Source organism: Benincasa hispida, chromosome 7, assembly GCF_027475165.1.
Source record: "Benincasa hispida cultivar pf3 chromosome 7, pf3_genome.v1.1, whole genome shotgun sequence".
Lineage (NCBI taxonomy): Eukaryota > Viridiplantae > Streptophyta > Magnoliopsida > Cucurbitales > Cucurbitaceae > Benincasa > Benincasa hispida.
Window position 1 is genome coordinate 15,259,849 of NC_143484.1, and position 17,891 is coordinate 15,277,739.

Consider the following 17,891-nt stretch of genomic DNA (forward strand, 5'->3'; position numbering starts at 1 on the left):
TCAACAAAGACAAAGATCATAATAATTTTTTAAAAAATATTAAAAATTCATAAATTAATTAAACTATAAATAAAAAGAAATATATATTATTAATATATATAAAATTTGGATTGGATTAGATTTGGTCAACCTAAATTTTTTTTAACTAAAAGTTTAACTCAATCTAATCCAAGAATAAAATTAATTAACCCAATCTTTATATTTAATTTGATTTATTCGAATCGTGGAGTTATTCCAAACATTATCGAACTGACAGCTTGCAATTATTTCGGACAATTTCCCAATAGGTTCATCAATGGCGCTGGGTACTGGAGCTCCTACGCGGTACATCGATATTGGATATTTCGTGTGCCTGTAGCCGGGTATCGCTTTGGGTATTCTTGTATCCGAATTCATTTGATCTCCATTTGTCACTTCTTAGTTCTTGGGATCCTTAGAATTGGTGCTCAAACATCATAGTTCAACAATATTTTCCATATTTCACACAATTTTGTTTTGTATCTGACTTTTTTTTGTATATATAGACGCTATAATTTCGATATTCAAGGGCATTTTGTTCGATTACTGCCATTGAAGCTAGAAGAGACGGAGAATTGGACCAAAATGGGAGACGAAGTGGAGAGCCGGCGGCGGCGGCGGCGGCGTCTTATTCTGGAAAATTTCTTAACCCGTGAAGAATGCAGGGAACTGGAGTTCATTCATAAGAGCTGCTGTACGGTGGGTTATAGACCAAACGTCTTCTCCACCACTCTTTTGCATCTTGTTGCTACTAACTCTGCTCATTTGATCATGCCTTTTGTTCCAATTAGAGGTAAAACCGCCCCTTCCTCGATTTGTATCATTAGTCTCTTTTGGTAACGTCTATGTGTAATTTTGATTTGACTTCAATTTTTTATGACAGAGAGGTTGAAGGAGAAAGCGGAGGAATTCTTTGGTTGTCATTATGAACTCTTTGTCGAGTTCACTGGCTTGATCAGGTTCTTCTTCTTCCTCCTTATGTGTAAATGTTGAAATGGGTTGTTGTCTATTTTTGCATACAGTTCTAACATTTGAAGAATGAACATAGGGAGTAAAAGATGAAGACCTGTGAGGAAATAGATTCAAAGGATTGTAATAAGTCGTTTTCTTGTGGTTGTTTTTGTCTCGCAGAGTCTGATGACTATGGTACCGTCGCCATTTAGAAATTGAAGCGCATTACTTATTAGGGTCCATAACTTGTATGTTCAACATATCAAGTAATACAAGTAGTTTAGACGCTGTATCAATTTGAGTTGAGCCTTATAAAACAAGTGTGCCATGGACATTTTTTCTCCACAAAATGGGAAAAAGATCTAACAATTTCTCACTTGGAGACAAAACAATAATCTTGTCTCCCACTATGCCGAAAACTGAACATCTTGGCAAATTCCAAGGATGATCTTCTTGGTAAAGTCCGAGGCTTAAAAATTCTATAAACTCAGCAAACAAACAAAACAGGCACCATAAGAAATATAACTGTAAAGCATCCATGCTTGGCCCAAAGGATGAGCAAGCTATGTGAACTTTTCCCCAGACGTAAGAGACAATCAAGCACTTCCACTTCAACTAAGAGGTAACACTCATCATTTCTTCCAACTCAAAGAATTGTTCCTAAGGAAGATAGATTCTATAAATTTTGTTAAGGCTCCCAAGAAGCTTATTCAAGCTCTCCCTCGGTATTATACTCGAAAAGGTGCTCCTCCCTTGCATCCAAGGTATCTGACGTTAATAATGATCTTACTGAAGTTGCCTGTGTACAAGCCCAAGTCCAAGATTTTCCTTTGTCTAAGTCCAATCACAATTCTTCAACACTTATTCCCCTGTAACAAGACTTCAAGCTCTCCTCTCTCTCTATTTTGAATTCAAAGCACCGATTAATACAGAGTGTTCCTCAACAAGTTAGCTCTTGTTGTTACTCAGTTCAAATTGATAGAGAAGATGATTCAGATGTTAGTGTTAGCAGTGAAGAGCTAGAGCTAAATTTTTTGAATCCAAACTTAGAGGGTTCCCTTCTTGAGGAGAACTTTGGAGAAGATCTTGTTGTCTTGTTTGATTGTTCAGCTCAAAAGGAGGTTAGTCAGGTCAATTTAGTTCGCTTTTCTCCTCTTTCTCCATCTCAAATACCCTCCAAGTTTTCCTCCCTAGTCGAAATTTGCAGCCTTTAATTTTTCAAAGCATCCCACCATTCATCTCAGTTGGTAATTTGATTGTTCTTACTCAGTATGAAGACCATTTCATGAATTATTCGGGTCGTCGGAGCAATTTCTTTTAATCTATGAGGAGTTGCATGGTGTTTGATTGTTCTTGCAACAGATTACTTTTCACTGCATTTAAAGATTTCAGAAGTTTTGGGACGTTTGTTTGCTTATTTGGGATTTATTGGCAGCTTGGGTGGTTTTATAGCTTGTTGCGTTTTGAGAAGGATTTTGGTAATCTTGAAGATTTTGATCTTGATGTCGAAAGAGGGTCAAAGAATGGTTGATAGTTAAGTGTCAAGAAGCTGGCTTTTGGTTTCTTCAGTATTCAAGCTGTCCTAGAAGAAGTCTCATTTCATGTCAAAGTTTTTATCCCCCCTCTCTCTCTCTCTCTCTCTCTCTTTTTAAATTTATTATCTTGGTCTAGTTTTGATTTTCTCTTCTTGTATTGGCAAGCTTTTGATACCTTTATGTTTAGTGTTCTCTTTTGTAATTTGAATATTAGTCCCATTTCATTATTTCAATGAAAAGTTATGTTTCCATTTCAAAAATGGATGAATTTAAGTGAAATTCAAGCTTTCAGTCAAGCTGAAGACTTGAACTTTGACCTTGGCGATTACCTTGGTCTTTTTCACTTTGATGCCTCTATTCACCAAGGCCACTTCATCAATTTATTGGAATGTCTGTCAATTGGGCCTGGGTCACGCCAACCTTTGATATCAACTATCTTTCTTAGACTTCCCAATTGTTTTTGGGTTGATAGATCTGATTTACATTCCAAAATCACACTTGCATCCCTTGTTAGCCAACTTGGGAGTATAGATGCGATTCATCTTTTACTGGGTACGAATGTGACATGTTGCATAGGGAGCATGGACACGTGTTTGACATGCGAGAAAATTCATATCTTCTTCATATCTTTTTTTTTCCTGTCTTTCTCTCGCTCTCTGATTTTGGACATGTGAAGACATGCACTAGACACACCCATTTGCACATAAAAAACCAAACCTTTTCTTTTTTTAATTTTTCATGGAAACAACAACGTTAATAAAGAAAAAATGAAGAATACAAGGGCATACAAAAAAACCAAGTCCACAGAAAAGGGAACTCCCTCTACAAAAATGAATCTAACTATGCAAAATAATGCCTATAGAATAATTACAAAAGGTCTTTGAAATTGAAGCCTACAGAGAAGCATGGAAGCGAACAGAAGACCAAACCTCACTAGGTTTCCTTTCCACCTCTCTAAACACCCTACCCTACTATTTCATTCACCCCACAAAACTCATTAGGTTACACACGCCCCAACAGGCCATAAATAGCGACCATTCTCTCGGCATGTTTGAAAAAGACGGTCGACAAAGATGCAAGTCAAAGTCGGTCAGTGAAGTCCATCTGAGAGGAAGGAAGATTGAAAGAAGGTGGGGAGGAGAAGGAAAAACAGGAAAATGGGGGAGGGGGAAAAGGAAAGGTCAAAGGAGCGAGGGTTAGGATTGCTTTAAAGAAATATAAAGTTTTTACTAATTGTTATTTGGTGGGTTTTAATGGGTTTGTTTTTCTGTTTTTCTGTCTTTTTTCCTTTTCTTTCTTTCTTTCTTTCTTTTTTTGGTTTAAATGGGCTTTTCTCTCTATTTAGGTCTTTTCCAATACTTCATTTGATTTACTCTTTTCAGGAAAATTTAGCATGGTAGAACTCGTATTTTTCTTCTAACATTTTTTCATAGTTCAGCTGGACCAGGGGAGCAAGCATTGGATGGCATAGTGATGATAACAGACCCTATCTAAAACAACGTGACTTTTCAGTATGTGGACCAATCTTTCCTGGGAAAGTTGACGTCATTCTTGCTATTCCTTGATGGGCTATTCTTTCATTTCAATTTTTGTTTCATATTTTTAATTTATTTCCTCTACAGTATATTCTCTCTCGAGTTTTTCTTTTCCATTTTTTCCTTCTGGCAAGGGGGACGGTGGTTTTCTATTTTTCCAATTTCTTTACCTTCTCCCTGAAATTCATTTGGTATTTTCGGCTCTATCATTACAGCACTCTAGCTGATAGTTATCTTCATGTGTTTGGCAAAAGGCAGTGTGTTACTTGAATAGTTATGGAGTTGAATTCGGAGGTGGGCTGTTTCACTTTCAGGACGGGGAACCAGAAACTATCTCACCTTTTTGTGGAGTAAGTTAGATGAAAGCTGCTTACCTCTTTAATTAATTAATTTATTTATTTATTTATTTTGATAAAGAAATAATTTCATTGATGTATGGAATTACAAAAGGGAGAAGGAAAGAAGCCCCAGACGAAAGGAGTTACAAAATACATTTTCAATTCGTCAATAGAGAATCAAAACTATATGAATGGAATAATTTATACAATTTACACCAAGAGATAGCAATGAAGATAACATGCTCTAAACAAAGATTGAATTGTTGAGCTTTGTTGTTAAGTTTAGTATTGACGGTACATGTCACTTATAAAAAATTGGTACATATGCTTTTCTGCCAATCGGAGTGTAGCTGAGGTGGTTAAGCCCTAGACCAAAAAGTCAAAGGTTCTAATCCTCTCCACATATTGTTGAACTCGAAAATGGTACATATGCTACTTTTGAACTCTGAAGAATGTGCTTGTGCTCTTTTGAGCCCTGTAGTCTGCAGTGTTTTATGGTAAATAGAAAAGATAAGTGGAGCTAAATCCTTCACAATTTGAATCAAGACCCATGTTTCATAAATTTTATCTATTCTAGTTGTGGGGATGATGAACGGTTGAGTTTCTTGTTTGATGTCAAAAAGATATGAATAATGTGATAGGGCACATTCTCTGAATTGTTGGATTTTGGTGGTTTTTCCTCTTACAAGAAATGCTTGCGAATAAATTAGTCTGAATAATTATTGATGGTGTTGGATTATAGTTCCTAGTAGTTTGAAAGTTGAAACAATGACCAATCAAGTTTAGTTAATACTCGTTTCACTTTATCAGGATTGTGTGATGTACACGGCTGACAGCGACAATGTTCATTCTGTTGATGAGGTATGTCCAAGCACTCTGAGACCCTCCGAATCTGCTTGTGAAAACATTGTATAAATGAATAACATTAAGTCTTCGCAATGTTAAATATTGGCTAAGCGAAAAGATGTTGCATCTGTGCATTGAGTTTGTATAATATAATGGAGTAATTTCATATACATTCATGACTCGCGATTCCAGTTACCACTGTCATTTTAAGATATTAATTGATAACATTCTCTAGTGGTTTCTAGAACTTCTACAATTGTATGTAAAAAAGATCACAATTCTTAATTTCTTAACCCGGAGACAGCAAGAACACATGCTTCTTGATCCTTTCTGGATGCGGCTGTAATGACGCTAGCCTTGATGCCTTGTGTCTGATGGACTGATCACAATCTTTCTAAAATCAATTGGCATCAGTACGACGAGGATCAGATACAAAAAATTGCTCTTTGAAGTTAACAGACATTTTCTAATACAGGCAATTGAGGGGTGGGAGATTTCAACTTTGATCGAGTCTTTAACCCAAACCAAGTCTTAATCAAGTTTTCTGATGAGGCCTTTTTTGGTTATTCTTTGGAGACAAGTAGGAGCACATTAATTCTTTCTTGCTGTTTTACTTTTAACAGGTAACTGAGAGATCATGCATGTTGATTAATCCTCAAGACAGTTGCTAGTAGACCTCTCTTAGGACAGCTCTACTTCATCTTGCTTACTACATGGTTTCCTTCGATAGATAACCAATGGAGAAAGGCTTACACTGACATTATGGCTCACCCGTGATAGTTCCCATGATGAAGATTCAAAACTCCTTTCCCTTCTTTCACAAAGCCATTTGCACGATCGTCTTCCTGACTCACGCCTACCGCAGCCTCCATCCTGTAATATGTATTGGTTTTCACTGGAAGACGATCCAAATTTCAAGTCCGGTTTTGATATATGCTGGGCAAGACTGCATGCGCTTGGATACGATATCTATTTTCGTGGGGACCATAGTTTTTCAGAGTATCCAGATTTATTCTCACGGGACGTACAATTAGTACAGGGAAATAAGTTATTCTTTCAGGAATTTGAGAACATCCTGCATTTGCTTCAGGTATTCCATCCAAATAACCCTTGGGAGAATCTGGCCGATTTTAGTGTGACTATAAAAATGTTGTAATATTGTGAATCATCAATTACTAGTTACTACTTTGAATAACTTGATTTGTTCTATACGTTTTTCCCGTTGAAAATTTCTGCTGAAACTAAAAGTAACTTCCATATGCTTAAACAGGTAGTGCAGTTCCTGTGTTGGAAAGGCAAAGAACTTGATTCTACCAACATCAAGGAGGATTCAAGCTATGCAGAATATTTATCCCCAAAGAGGAATGTGGGAGTCAGTTACTTTAAATCCGAGTTTTCGAAGGATGATGTGTTGGCCGAATCGGTCTTCTCATCTGCTACTTCTGATGGCAAGGAGAACCAACACTGGCTGGGGTGGGACAAGCTTGCTGCTGCTGCAGCAGCTTGGGAAGATTATGCTTCCATTTTAAGGAGAGAACTCCTTGGGAGCTTGAGCTATTGGAGAAACAGTCAATCCATATACAGTGTTTCACTTAGTAGCTGAATCTCCCATTTGTGATAAAGTAACCATCCCAAATGCTAGAAGTAGCTGAGCTTCAAGGTTAGTTGTGGGACTTTGTATTGCTTAACTAGAGTTTATTGGATCCTTAATGTTAAAAGGTTAAAAATCATTTTTAGTCCCTAAACTTTCATAAAAGTAATAATTTAGTTTATGAACTTTGGTTTGTAACGATTTGGTCCTTGTATTTTCAATTTTGTAACGATTTAGTTCATGAACTTTACTACGTAATAATTTAGTCCCTGTATTTTAATATTTATAACGATTTAGTCCTTATTGCAAAAATTAATGTTAAAATTTAATGAGATTTCTTGGATAAATAAACCGATAAACTAATAAGAGAATCAATATTTTTATAAAATATAAAGTCTACATCATAAAACAATAAAAGTTGACTTTTAATTTTGGTGAACTTTTTTACACAAGGGACTAGATTGTTACAAATTTAAAAGTACAAGGACGAAATTGTTACATGTCAAAGTTGAGGGACTTAATTGTTATAAAATTGAAAGTACAAAGACTAAATCGTTAAAAACTAAAGCTCAGGACTAAATTGGTACTTTTATGAAAACCTAGGGACCAAAAGTGATTTTTAACCTTAATGTTAAAGAATAATGGAAACAACCACTTTTAAAACAGAAAAGAGGTTATCTCATTCATTTTTCTATTAGAGACTGAATCTCTCAGCAACTTGTGTTGATTTTCTTTGGTTCTCAGCACATGGGTTGTTTATGTAAATCAATAAATAGTAGTAGAAGCAGGTTAGAAAAGATTACAGAAAAAACATGACTTGGAAAAGGCTGAGAGAGTAGATGAGTTTGAATGAGAAAGGTTTCCTGTTACTTCTTAGGAGTGGATGTAAGCATTAAAACGTTGAACCTTCATTTTCTTCATTGCTTGGGAGTTTCTTCTTCTGTAGCTTCAAACGTAATGAGAGTTTTTTTACTTCCAATTGAATGTCTGAGAGAAGCTTTTGGTAAAGTCGCCTTTGATGTGTTTAGAATAATTAAAATGAACCCCTCCCACTTTATTTTTTTTGAAAAATGGACACTTTTTCAATAATCTTTTTTTTTTTAATTATTATTTGATTATGAAAATGATGTAAGCAAAGAAAGCTTTATTTGGTTAATTACTTTTCTACCCTTCCCAACTAATTACATGCAACCAACCACAATAGTGTGTGCGCGCAAGATTTTCTACCAGAATTTATTCAAAAAAAATTCTCAACAAGATTTTCTTTTCGCCATATTTCTCTACAAGAAATTATTCATAAGAAGTTCTCTTCACCAAATTATCTCAACAACTCATAGTTTCTCTTTTCAAATTCATGGAGATTTATCAATACACTACATAAAGAGGTATGTATTTTATTTTGTATTGAACACTTCCACCATTTATTTCATGTTAGAATTTATTTGCTTGTTTGTCTTGAATTCTGGCTTGTTTATCGTTTTTTTTCTAATGTCTAATTATTAATTCACTGGTAATTATTTGATCCAATTGATAATTAAATACCTATCAAATTAATGCTTTTTATACTAATTGTCAAGAAAATAGTTTAATAATATATTTTTAAAAAAGAAAATGAAAGATTTTGAAATTTTTATTGAAGAGACTTGATTGAGCTTCATACTCGAGTCACTGACCTCCAACTGGGTCAGGATGATACGTGGTTGGGATTGGGTCACATATGCGATAACTCGATCGGGTCCCCACCGGTCAATGAAGGGAGTGGGGTGTTAGCCTATGGGCGACCCGATCATGTCCTAGTCGAGTACAAACCTGATGATTAATTATTAGTATTAATTATAAATTATGTTTAATTTGCATGACTATTTTAGTTTAGGTATTGTTTTAATGGATATTTATTTGAAGTAAACTAATTAGAAAAGAAAAGTTACGAGTATAGTATCAAAAAAAAAAAACCAAACTTATAAGCTTATATGAGGGCTGGAAACTGATACTGGAAAAAACATAAAAAGGGTCAAAACTTTCTTCTTCTTTTTTTTAAAGGCGGTTTAAATAGAAACTGACCGACCCGGCCCCAAATCAACCAATCGATTTAAACAAAAAAAATTTACTGAGCAATTTTGACTTTTATAAATCGAAGAGGGCGGTTTCAGTGGTGGTTTTCATGGAAAACCGACCCTGACTAATCAATGCTCACCCCTATTTGGTAAGGGGGAGATAGAGAGGGCTCGGTGCAACCCGCTGGGTGTCAAACGGGTTCAAGACTATTTTTTGGCTCCATTTTTACTTGGATCGGGTATGTGATTGAGTTTTCCTTTTTTTTTTTCATTTCTATTTTAATTTTTTTTAATTACATTACCTATTGTAACGCAATTTTCTGATAAATGATAGGAAAATGCCTCGTGTTTGAATTTGTTTTGGCGGTGTTTGGAATGAAATAGAAAAAGATTAGATGGAGGAGAGTGAAAGGGGTTTGACATTGAAATTGGAATGGCGTACAATGAATTCCTGACTGAGGTTTACAGGATAAACGGTATAAATTAAATTTAGTACAATCTGGTTATAAGATGTATATTTCAATTGAAGTCCAAAACTCCTACATTCGTAACAATGAAGATCTTCACACATTTTTGACATGAGAAGAGGTCTCAGTAATACCGCTTTATGTATCCATGCTTCTTAAGTGTTCAAGTAATCAAGGATTTCATTCACATAATTCACCTATCCAACGAATTGAAGAAATTCCATCAACATTTAGGTTAGTCCAATGCAATACAGAGCAGGATATTCCACTGTTCCCTTCAACTTTTGGTCTAAACCCATCATTTACTTCGTTGCCTACTAATTTGGTGACACATAACTTGGGGGATGATTTAAACCACCATATCTCTCAATCTCAATATTTCAATGACTGGTCTTGAAGGGAGACGTGATGGTGAAGATGAAGTGGATGCAGTTGTTGATGGAAATAACACTTATGATGATGTCGAAGAACAACCTATTCAATATGAAACATGTCCTCATAACTTGTCACATTCATCCAGTAGCACAATCGTCATATTAGATCAGTCTAATTCTTCTGAGGATGTAGAAGATGGTGACATATTTGTATCTAAGAAAGATTTAAAGATGTGGTTGTCTATGTTAGCCATTAGAAGTAACTTTCAATTTAGAGTGAAGTCAAACACAAAACTATACAAGGTTAGATGCATAGTTGAAGAATGCAAATGGAGACTCAAAGTCATTAAAGTGAAAAGTTACGATATTTAAGATTTCTATATATGATAATGTACATGTAAAAATGAAACCCTAACTAACAATCATAGACAAGTTTCAAATTGGGTCTTCGGACATTTAATAAAATCGAAGTTTGAAGACGTTAGTTTTTCATATAAACCAAAAGATGACATTGTGAAGGACATAAAGCAGAAGTACAATGTCGGTTTAAGTTATGACAAGGCATGGGGGGCTAGGAAAGAAGCGTTATTGCTAGTTAGGGGGTCACCGAAAGAATCTTACAAAATGTTACCCATATTCGGTGAAGTCTTAAAAATCGAAAGAAGGAAGACAAAGCAAGCAGACACAAAGTTAGGCCAATTGACCAATATGGGTTTGAGGTCGTAGATGGTGACTTGGGAGGCCGTGTCAATATTCACACAATAACTTGTACTTGTCGCAAGTTTGATTATTATGAACTTCCTTGTTCACATGTGGTTTGCTGCATACAAGATTTAGAATATTGATCCCATCTTTCTTTGCTCAAGGGCATACTATGTTGAATCTGTTTTGACTACTTATGTTGAACCTATTCATCCATTTGGGCACCCTTAAGAGTAGAAGCAATCATAAGAGTTTGTTGATGTTGAAACACTACCTCCGAAAAGAGTTGCATGAGTATGTCGCTCTCGAACAACAAGTTTTCTTTCTGTAGGCGAAGTTTGTCAAGTCCACAGATGTTCCAGATGTGGTCAACGGGGATACAACAAAACAACCTGTAACAAACCACTCAATACTATCGAATGACGTATGGATTTATTACCAATGATAGTTTTTTTTTTTTTTTTTTTAATATTTTTGGTTAAATGAACTAGTTTAGATTTGTGGCATTAGTTAACTTAAATGAATGACTTTGCATGGATTTTCATGTTTAGGGTAGCTTGCATGTTTAGGGTGGTTTGCATGAATTTTGGGTGGTTTGTAGAGATGTCCACGAGACGGGGCGAGGCGGGGTGGGGTGGGGGATGTCATTCCCCATCCTCGTTCCCGCTCCCCATTTCATTCCCCATCCCCGTGAAATTTCCCACGGGGATTGGGGCGGAGATTCCCTGCGGGGAATTTTGTCTCGCTAACTTTTTTTTTTGATAAAAAATCAATTAATTTAAATCACTAATGTGAACAAATTTTAATTAAATAATTAACTTTATTACTAATTTATTTATTATCGTTAGTTTTATATGACAATTTGAATTTAAAGATAAATTGCTCAAATTTTAGCCTAAAAAAACTAATTAATTTTTTTTAGTTGAAAGAAATAAATATAAATCAAATTATTCACAAATATAATCTAAATTTAAACATTTAATTTAAACATATTCATTATCTTTCCCAAAAAAATTCAAATTTGAAATTTAAATGTAATATTTATAGAATAATAATAATAACATAACATTAGAAAACCATACTAAATAAATATGTAAAAGCTAATCGGGACGGAGAATGGAGCGGGGATGGGGAACCCACCGGAGACGGGGAATGCATTCCCCGTCCCCGTCCCCGTTTAGCTCACGGAAAATTTTTTTCTCCCACTCCCTCCCCATTCCATGCCTAATCGGGGAATCTCCGCTCCGTTCGGGGCGGGGCCTCACAGGACCCGTCCCATGGGAAAATTGGACATCTCCAATGGTTTGCATGGATTTGCATGTTTTGGGTGGTTTGCATGGATTTGGGGTGGTTTGCACAGATTTGGGGTGTTTTTAGGGTGCTTTGCATGGATTTGGAGTTGTTTGAATGAATTTAGGGTGGTTTTCATGGATTACACAAAGTACTTATATGAAGCATTGATAACGCATGAATCGTTTCATTACACACCATTCGTTATATGTACTAAAATAGTGCACATCATTGACCCAAATTTGAATAGCATACCGTCTATGAAAATAGTTCATTCTACCGTGTTATTGTATCCATGTTGGAACCAGTTACATCCTACTCAAGAAATTTGTATGAAAATATACCACAATCACCACCGCCATCTTGTTGTGGCATAAAAGCATCTCAGCACATACTTCATCGATCTAGAGCAATAGTATTGGACTCTGTAATCCCACCGGCAACAAGTAGACTTGCAAAATTAACCATGAAGTCAAAACAGAGACTTCCAGTCAGAACATAAATTTAGATGTAATTTTTTACAACTCTATTATTGTCCCGCTCATATCTCGTCCCTCCCATCATGAGTACCTGACGCTTCGTCTAAAACTTCCATTTCATTGTTTATGATCCTATTGTCGCCCGGAGCATCACCATCCAGTTGTACATCACTCGGAACCATCTGTCTTATCTAACTACTCGGACCTTCATGGACACCTATGTGATCTCATCTTCAAGAAAGTACTTTGCCGCATCCACAAATTTACCCTACATAATAAACCTGTGTTATTCAATGTAAAAGAAAAACCTTTCTTCTTCTGTGATCATCAATGCAGAACCATTCATATTAAATTTAACTTATAATATTAATGTGAATCTCCTTCATATTAAATTTAACATATAATTTTAGTATAAATCTCATTCATATTAAATTTAACTTATAGTCATAATATGAATCTCATTCATACTATTTAATATTTGAATCTTATTCAAAAATATTATTCTATCATATTATGTAGTTTAATTTTGAATCTCATTCAAAATTAACTTTATAATATAATATATAATATATATGTATCCTATACAATATATTAATCGTATCATATACAATTAACTTAAATTTCCTTATAATTTGAAAAATTCAAATTCTTCGAAGAACTAAATATTCATTGTTTTACCCTTAGTAAACTAGCAAGGGAACCTAATGGACCTACAAATTAGAAGCTCCAATGATTCAATATTAATTAATTAAACTCTTTAATTAAATTAATCAACTTTCATTAACTGTTCACTCCACTAAAGACCCACAATTACACTCTTCACATGGTAAAATATTTCTGTGTCCATGGATATAAATAATTATCAATAAGTCAATCCTTCACAAACTGCTCGTAACTATAGTTAGGTAATATTACCGTTTTAACCTTGTAATTACATCTTACCCCTTAAGTACCACTAGTCTCTCTAATAAACAATTAGTTTATAATCCAAGTATAAAATAAATCTCTCTCGGGTCAGTGAGAGAGTTAGACCTCATTGTTGAAGACCCAAAATCAGCCCTTAAGGGAGTAATTCATCTACTTACCCTAAAGATGGGAAGAAATAAATTCCATCTTATGTAGTTATATTCTCAGGTCCCTACTCGGACAAATCCCCAAAATGGTAGGCTTATAGAGTTGGCGACTCAAGCCACTCTCACCTATACAAATTAAAGGACTGCCCTCATAGACAGAAGTTCATAACTCACTGAGGATTGAGGTCGAGTTACCTATGGTCATCCTAAGAAATGTTAATCTCTTCGGCCAACAGTGTTATAAAGAGAGATTAACCATTTCGCAGTTCGGTCTTATACAAACTCTTTTATCCTATACTCCCACTCGCATGTCTCCACATCAACTATTTGGATTAAATCATTTGTAACACTTACAACTTTTGTAACATTTACAAAGTCGATCATATTTGTGGCATCACCAGGATAAGACATAAAACTTTATCCATATACTATAGTTTATTTAGATTATTACTGAGCATGATCCATCTATATGTTTAAGGTCTTATTAAACGATTCATTGTCGCGTCCAAAGTAATTTTTACCTGATCAATCCTTATTACAGAATACCTCCCATTCATTAGTGTAATCTAGAAAATGATAGTTCATACTTGATTTCTTTTCCCTGCCCACCAGCCTAAAGTCAATAAAATAAAACAATGACATCTTGACGACATCCACGTCATAATCAAACTGTAAGTCCAAATACTTGGCATCTAATTTGTATGCCTTCTCACACTCGACATCATTCATGTATCTCCTCCTAAGTCTAACGTGGTTAGTATCTCTATCTACCCATCTAACTTGGTTTTTCATTTCTGTTACTAGATCAAACTCTCTCCAACCAAATGACACTTTCATGTCCAGCAAGTTAAAGCTAATTATATCTCTCATCGTCTCATTGACCACTCTATGAAATATATAATGAATTACGGGTCCATTAAAAATTATATTAGCATCTAGAATAGGACCGAAAATGGTTTGCCTAAACATTGCGAGTTGCTTAGAGGTCAATTTTTTTAATGCTTGATTGAGCTTTCCCAAAGTGTGCGCAACATGTAAGGGTAGCGGGAAAATGGTCATTAGGGTGGATTTTTGTAACCAGTTCTGTCACACCCCGCCCCGAGCCCACACTCTTGAGCCCGAGGAGAGGCATGAGGGACCGCAGATACCACCCTTTTGTGATACCTACTGCTCATTTGAACCTCTTTAATATACTGAGTAAACTTTAAGTCAAGGAGATAACAATTATTAATTCAGTAGGCCCATTTTATTCCAACAATGTAATGTTTATACAATTCCAAGACTTAACTACAAAGTTTACAATAACCAATCTTTAAAACCCTCCGGAAGTGTAACTGTGGCTTGTGGCAGACCTTGACCTTAGCAGCACCCTGGAACTCCTCACCTTTCGCTACCTGGGAAGAAAAACATGAAATAACAGAATGAGGTTCACAAAGCTCAGTGAGTGGTAAACAACTTCTAGAGTCTATTTCAACTCATAAAAACAAGCATATCATAAATAAGAGGTTACATTCAAACCTCAGCTTTGAATGAGTTTGTTCTCAACTCTATCTACATGCACAGTAGATAGCTAAACTGATAACTACTTAGAATGAGTATGTTGTCTACCTACACACACGATAGATAGTTAACTGTTACTATTTACAAACGCAAACTCATTTGCATTTCCACTTTGTTTCCTATGTGCACATAACTCCCCGCTTATGGGCTTAGAAGCTAAGACCATCGGCCCTCTGACCATCCCATGTGAGGATTCTCCTATAGGCTCAGGAACTAGACCCCTCGGTCCCTTAACCATCCCGTAAGGTTTTGCTTTCGGGCTCAAGAACTAGGTCTATTGACCCCCTGACCATCCCCGATAACATAATCTCATTCTCATGCTAGATACTCATTCATAACATAAGAATATTCAATTTACTCTAAAATATATGCTGAATACATAAAGGAAATTACCACTCATCTTGGTAAGGATAGGAATCTTCCTTTCTAGAAGTTCCTCGATCACCTCGGACTCCCTTTTGAACCCTAAGATCCAGATTCAATTTAAACTCAGATTACTCATAGTTCTAGCCTTTATCTAGAGATACTTCCTTCTACAAACATGCTCTAACATGTCTCAGAAAGCGTACCTTAAAATATTAGCTCATAAATCCTCGTGGTTTGGTCGGAATCATCAAAACATCAAGACTGACCCAAGCTTACCCGACAACTCGACCCTTCTGTCTTTTCCTCACTCTCTAGTCTGATTCCTTGGAGCTTCTTCTTCGACAACCCTACCCTAAAAACTAAACTCTTTTAGCTTTCAGGTGGCTTTAGAATTACTCCAAACGCACGAGTATTCTGGGAGATATTCTCGTCCCAAGTTGATGCTACTTCTAGACTTCAACTATCCGACAACATCTCCTCCTCTTGGAACTTCATAATCGATGCATGATCTCACTCCCAATGCATGGCCTTCATGATCAATGCACAGTCTCCTCCAAATCCATCATCTAACACTCTTCCTTACATTCTTTGAATAGGATTTAGCTTATAAATGGAAAAGACATATTGTGGTGGTATTTATAGGCCAAAGGAAACGATCCTTATCATCTTTACCAAGCCTCCAACGCATGACACCTTCTTCTTTAGGATGTTTGCACCATGTTTTGTCACCACCTACTCCCTTGACATTCACCTACTCTCATGCCACACACCTACTTGTTTTGTCCTCCTCATGCATAAGACTTTCTTTGCATGAAACTTAATTCGTCTAGCTCCTCAAGCTACAACTTTCTCTCGGCATAGCCATTTGTCCGGATGAGCTCCCCAATCTTGCATAACACAGGCATCAGCACTGCTCCATTGCTTAGTTCTTGCATCTATCACTTAGCTCCAGCGGCCCATCGTGTAGCTCAATTTTTTAGTAAACGATCTCGCGCATAGCCTATCGCTTAGCTACTGCACCCATCGTTTACCTCCATTGTTTAGCGCTGACGCCTTATCGCTTAATGCATCTGCTCATCGCTTAGTGTGATCACCCAGCGCCTGCGTCTATCGCCCATCGCTTAGTATTCCGCCTATCATGTAGCACTGACATCCATCGTCTAGCGCTCATGCCCATCGCGTAGCGCCATCCTGTAGTCCATCGCTTAGCGTTCGCGCATTGCTTACGCTTAATGCTATCGTTTAGCGCTATAGCCTAGCTTTCATGCTTATTGTCTAGCGCTTACACTGATCATGTAGTACTTTGCCTATCGTATAGCCCAATCATCTAGCACATCACTCCTCATCGTTTAACATCGTGTGCTTCTACACGATCGTCTAGCGCATCGCTTAGCTCTGCGTATCTGCTATACGATTGCCTACCTCATCGTGTAGCTCCCTGCTTTGCTACACGATCGTCTAGCGCCCGCCTACACGATCGCCTACCTCATCGTGTAGCTCCCCTCTTTGCTACACGATCGTCCAGCGCCCGCCTACACGATCGTCTATCTCATCGTGTAGTGTCGCATACTTACTATACGATCGTCTACCTCATCGTGTAGAACTGCTCATTTGCTACACGATCGTCTGCCAAGCGCCTTGCGCTCAACATCTCACTCTCTCCGCTCTTGTTCCTGCATTCTCAACGCATGAGCAACTCTTGGCAACGCCTTTTTCCTATGCTTCGGTCAACAAATGCATGGTTGCCTTTCTTCTCATCTTATGCATTAATGTCTCCTCACTCAACGCATGGTTCCTTTTTGACTTTACACTTAGCCAAATTTCACTAATTAAGACTTAACTCAAAACTACTCAATGAAAATCTATTCAACACTTAGAATTTTTTTCTATCCAACATAGGATTTAACTTATACTTAATTAATTCCTTTTATCACCTGCTTAAGCAGGAAAATGGAAATCCGGGTTTCACAAGTTCCATTTAAACCTACAATATTTTATGCAAATTAATCATATATTAATAAAGTCGAAATGAATGAATAATACAGTAAAACCATATTATTAATCTATAAAAACATATATTAAATAGAAAAAAAAAGCATCCAGTCCAATATTAGGCTAGGCACGGACTGGGCCAAAAATCTGAGAGAATCATATCACAAAGCCTAATCATATATCCGGCCAGAGTATGAATCGGGCCAAATACCTGAGAGCATCTTATCACTAAGCCTATTCATATATCCGACCAGGGTATGGACCGGGCTAACACCCAAAAGCCATCCTCGCACTAAACGTGGTCAAACACCTGGCCAGGGTGAGACTGAGGCCCCTACCTCCCCAATACTAGGCCAACAACATAACTAAACCCAATCCGTACCTGGCTAGGGTTTGGATCAAGTCAAAAAAACAGTAGCCTACTCATTTTCTCCCTGGTTCCTACCCTACCGGGGCCAATAACCCTACCTCCACTCAACACTAGGCCGCATCCTTGTGTGGCCGGTATCGACCCAACAAGGCTATAACTTAAAAACCTACCATATTGTACCCTACTCGGTCGCATCGAGACCCAGGTAACCCCTACCTCCCTCTAGCACTAGGCACCTTCTTTGGTGCACGGTCCCAACCCAATCGAGCTATACCCACGAAGCCAAAACTATCTATCTCTCCAGTGCCCTGGTCCACCTCTAGCGCTCTAATCAATTTCCAACTAGGGCA

At 36.8% G+C, this 17,891-nt stretch overlaps 1 protein-coding gene across 2 annotated transcripts; it reads left to right on the forward strand.

Annotated features, from left to right (window-relative positions):
• Positions 1-221: 221 nt before the first annotated feature.
• LOC120081945 (2-oxoglutarate (2OG) and Fe(II)-dependent oxygenase superfamily protein) lies at positions 222-7,527 on the forward strand. Of its 2 annotated transcripts, none has more exons than XM_039037135.2 (8): positions 222-362; positions 525-811; positions 902-977; positions 3,943-4,015; positions 4,294-4,389; positions 5,188-5,238; positions 5,954-6,313; positions 6,494-7,527. In XM_039037135.2, the coding sequence occupies exons 2-8, from the start codon at positions 604-606 to the stop codon at positions 6,824-6,826; spliced, it is 1,197 nt and encodes a 398-aa protein (XP_038893063.1). In that variant the 5' UTR covers positions 222-362; positions 525-603; the 3' UTR covers positions 6,827-7,527. The 2 variants fall into 2 exon arrangements, with proteins under 2 accessions (XP_038893063.1, XP_038893062.1); XM_039037134.2 differs by having other exon boundaries at positions 232-442.
• The last annotated feature ends 10,364 nt before the right edge of the window (positions 7,528-17,891 follow it).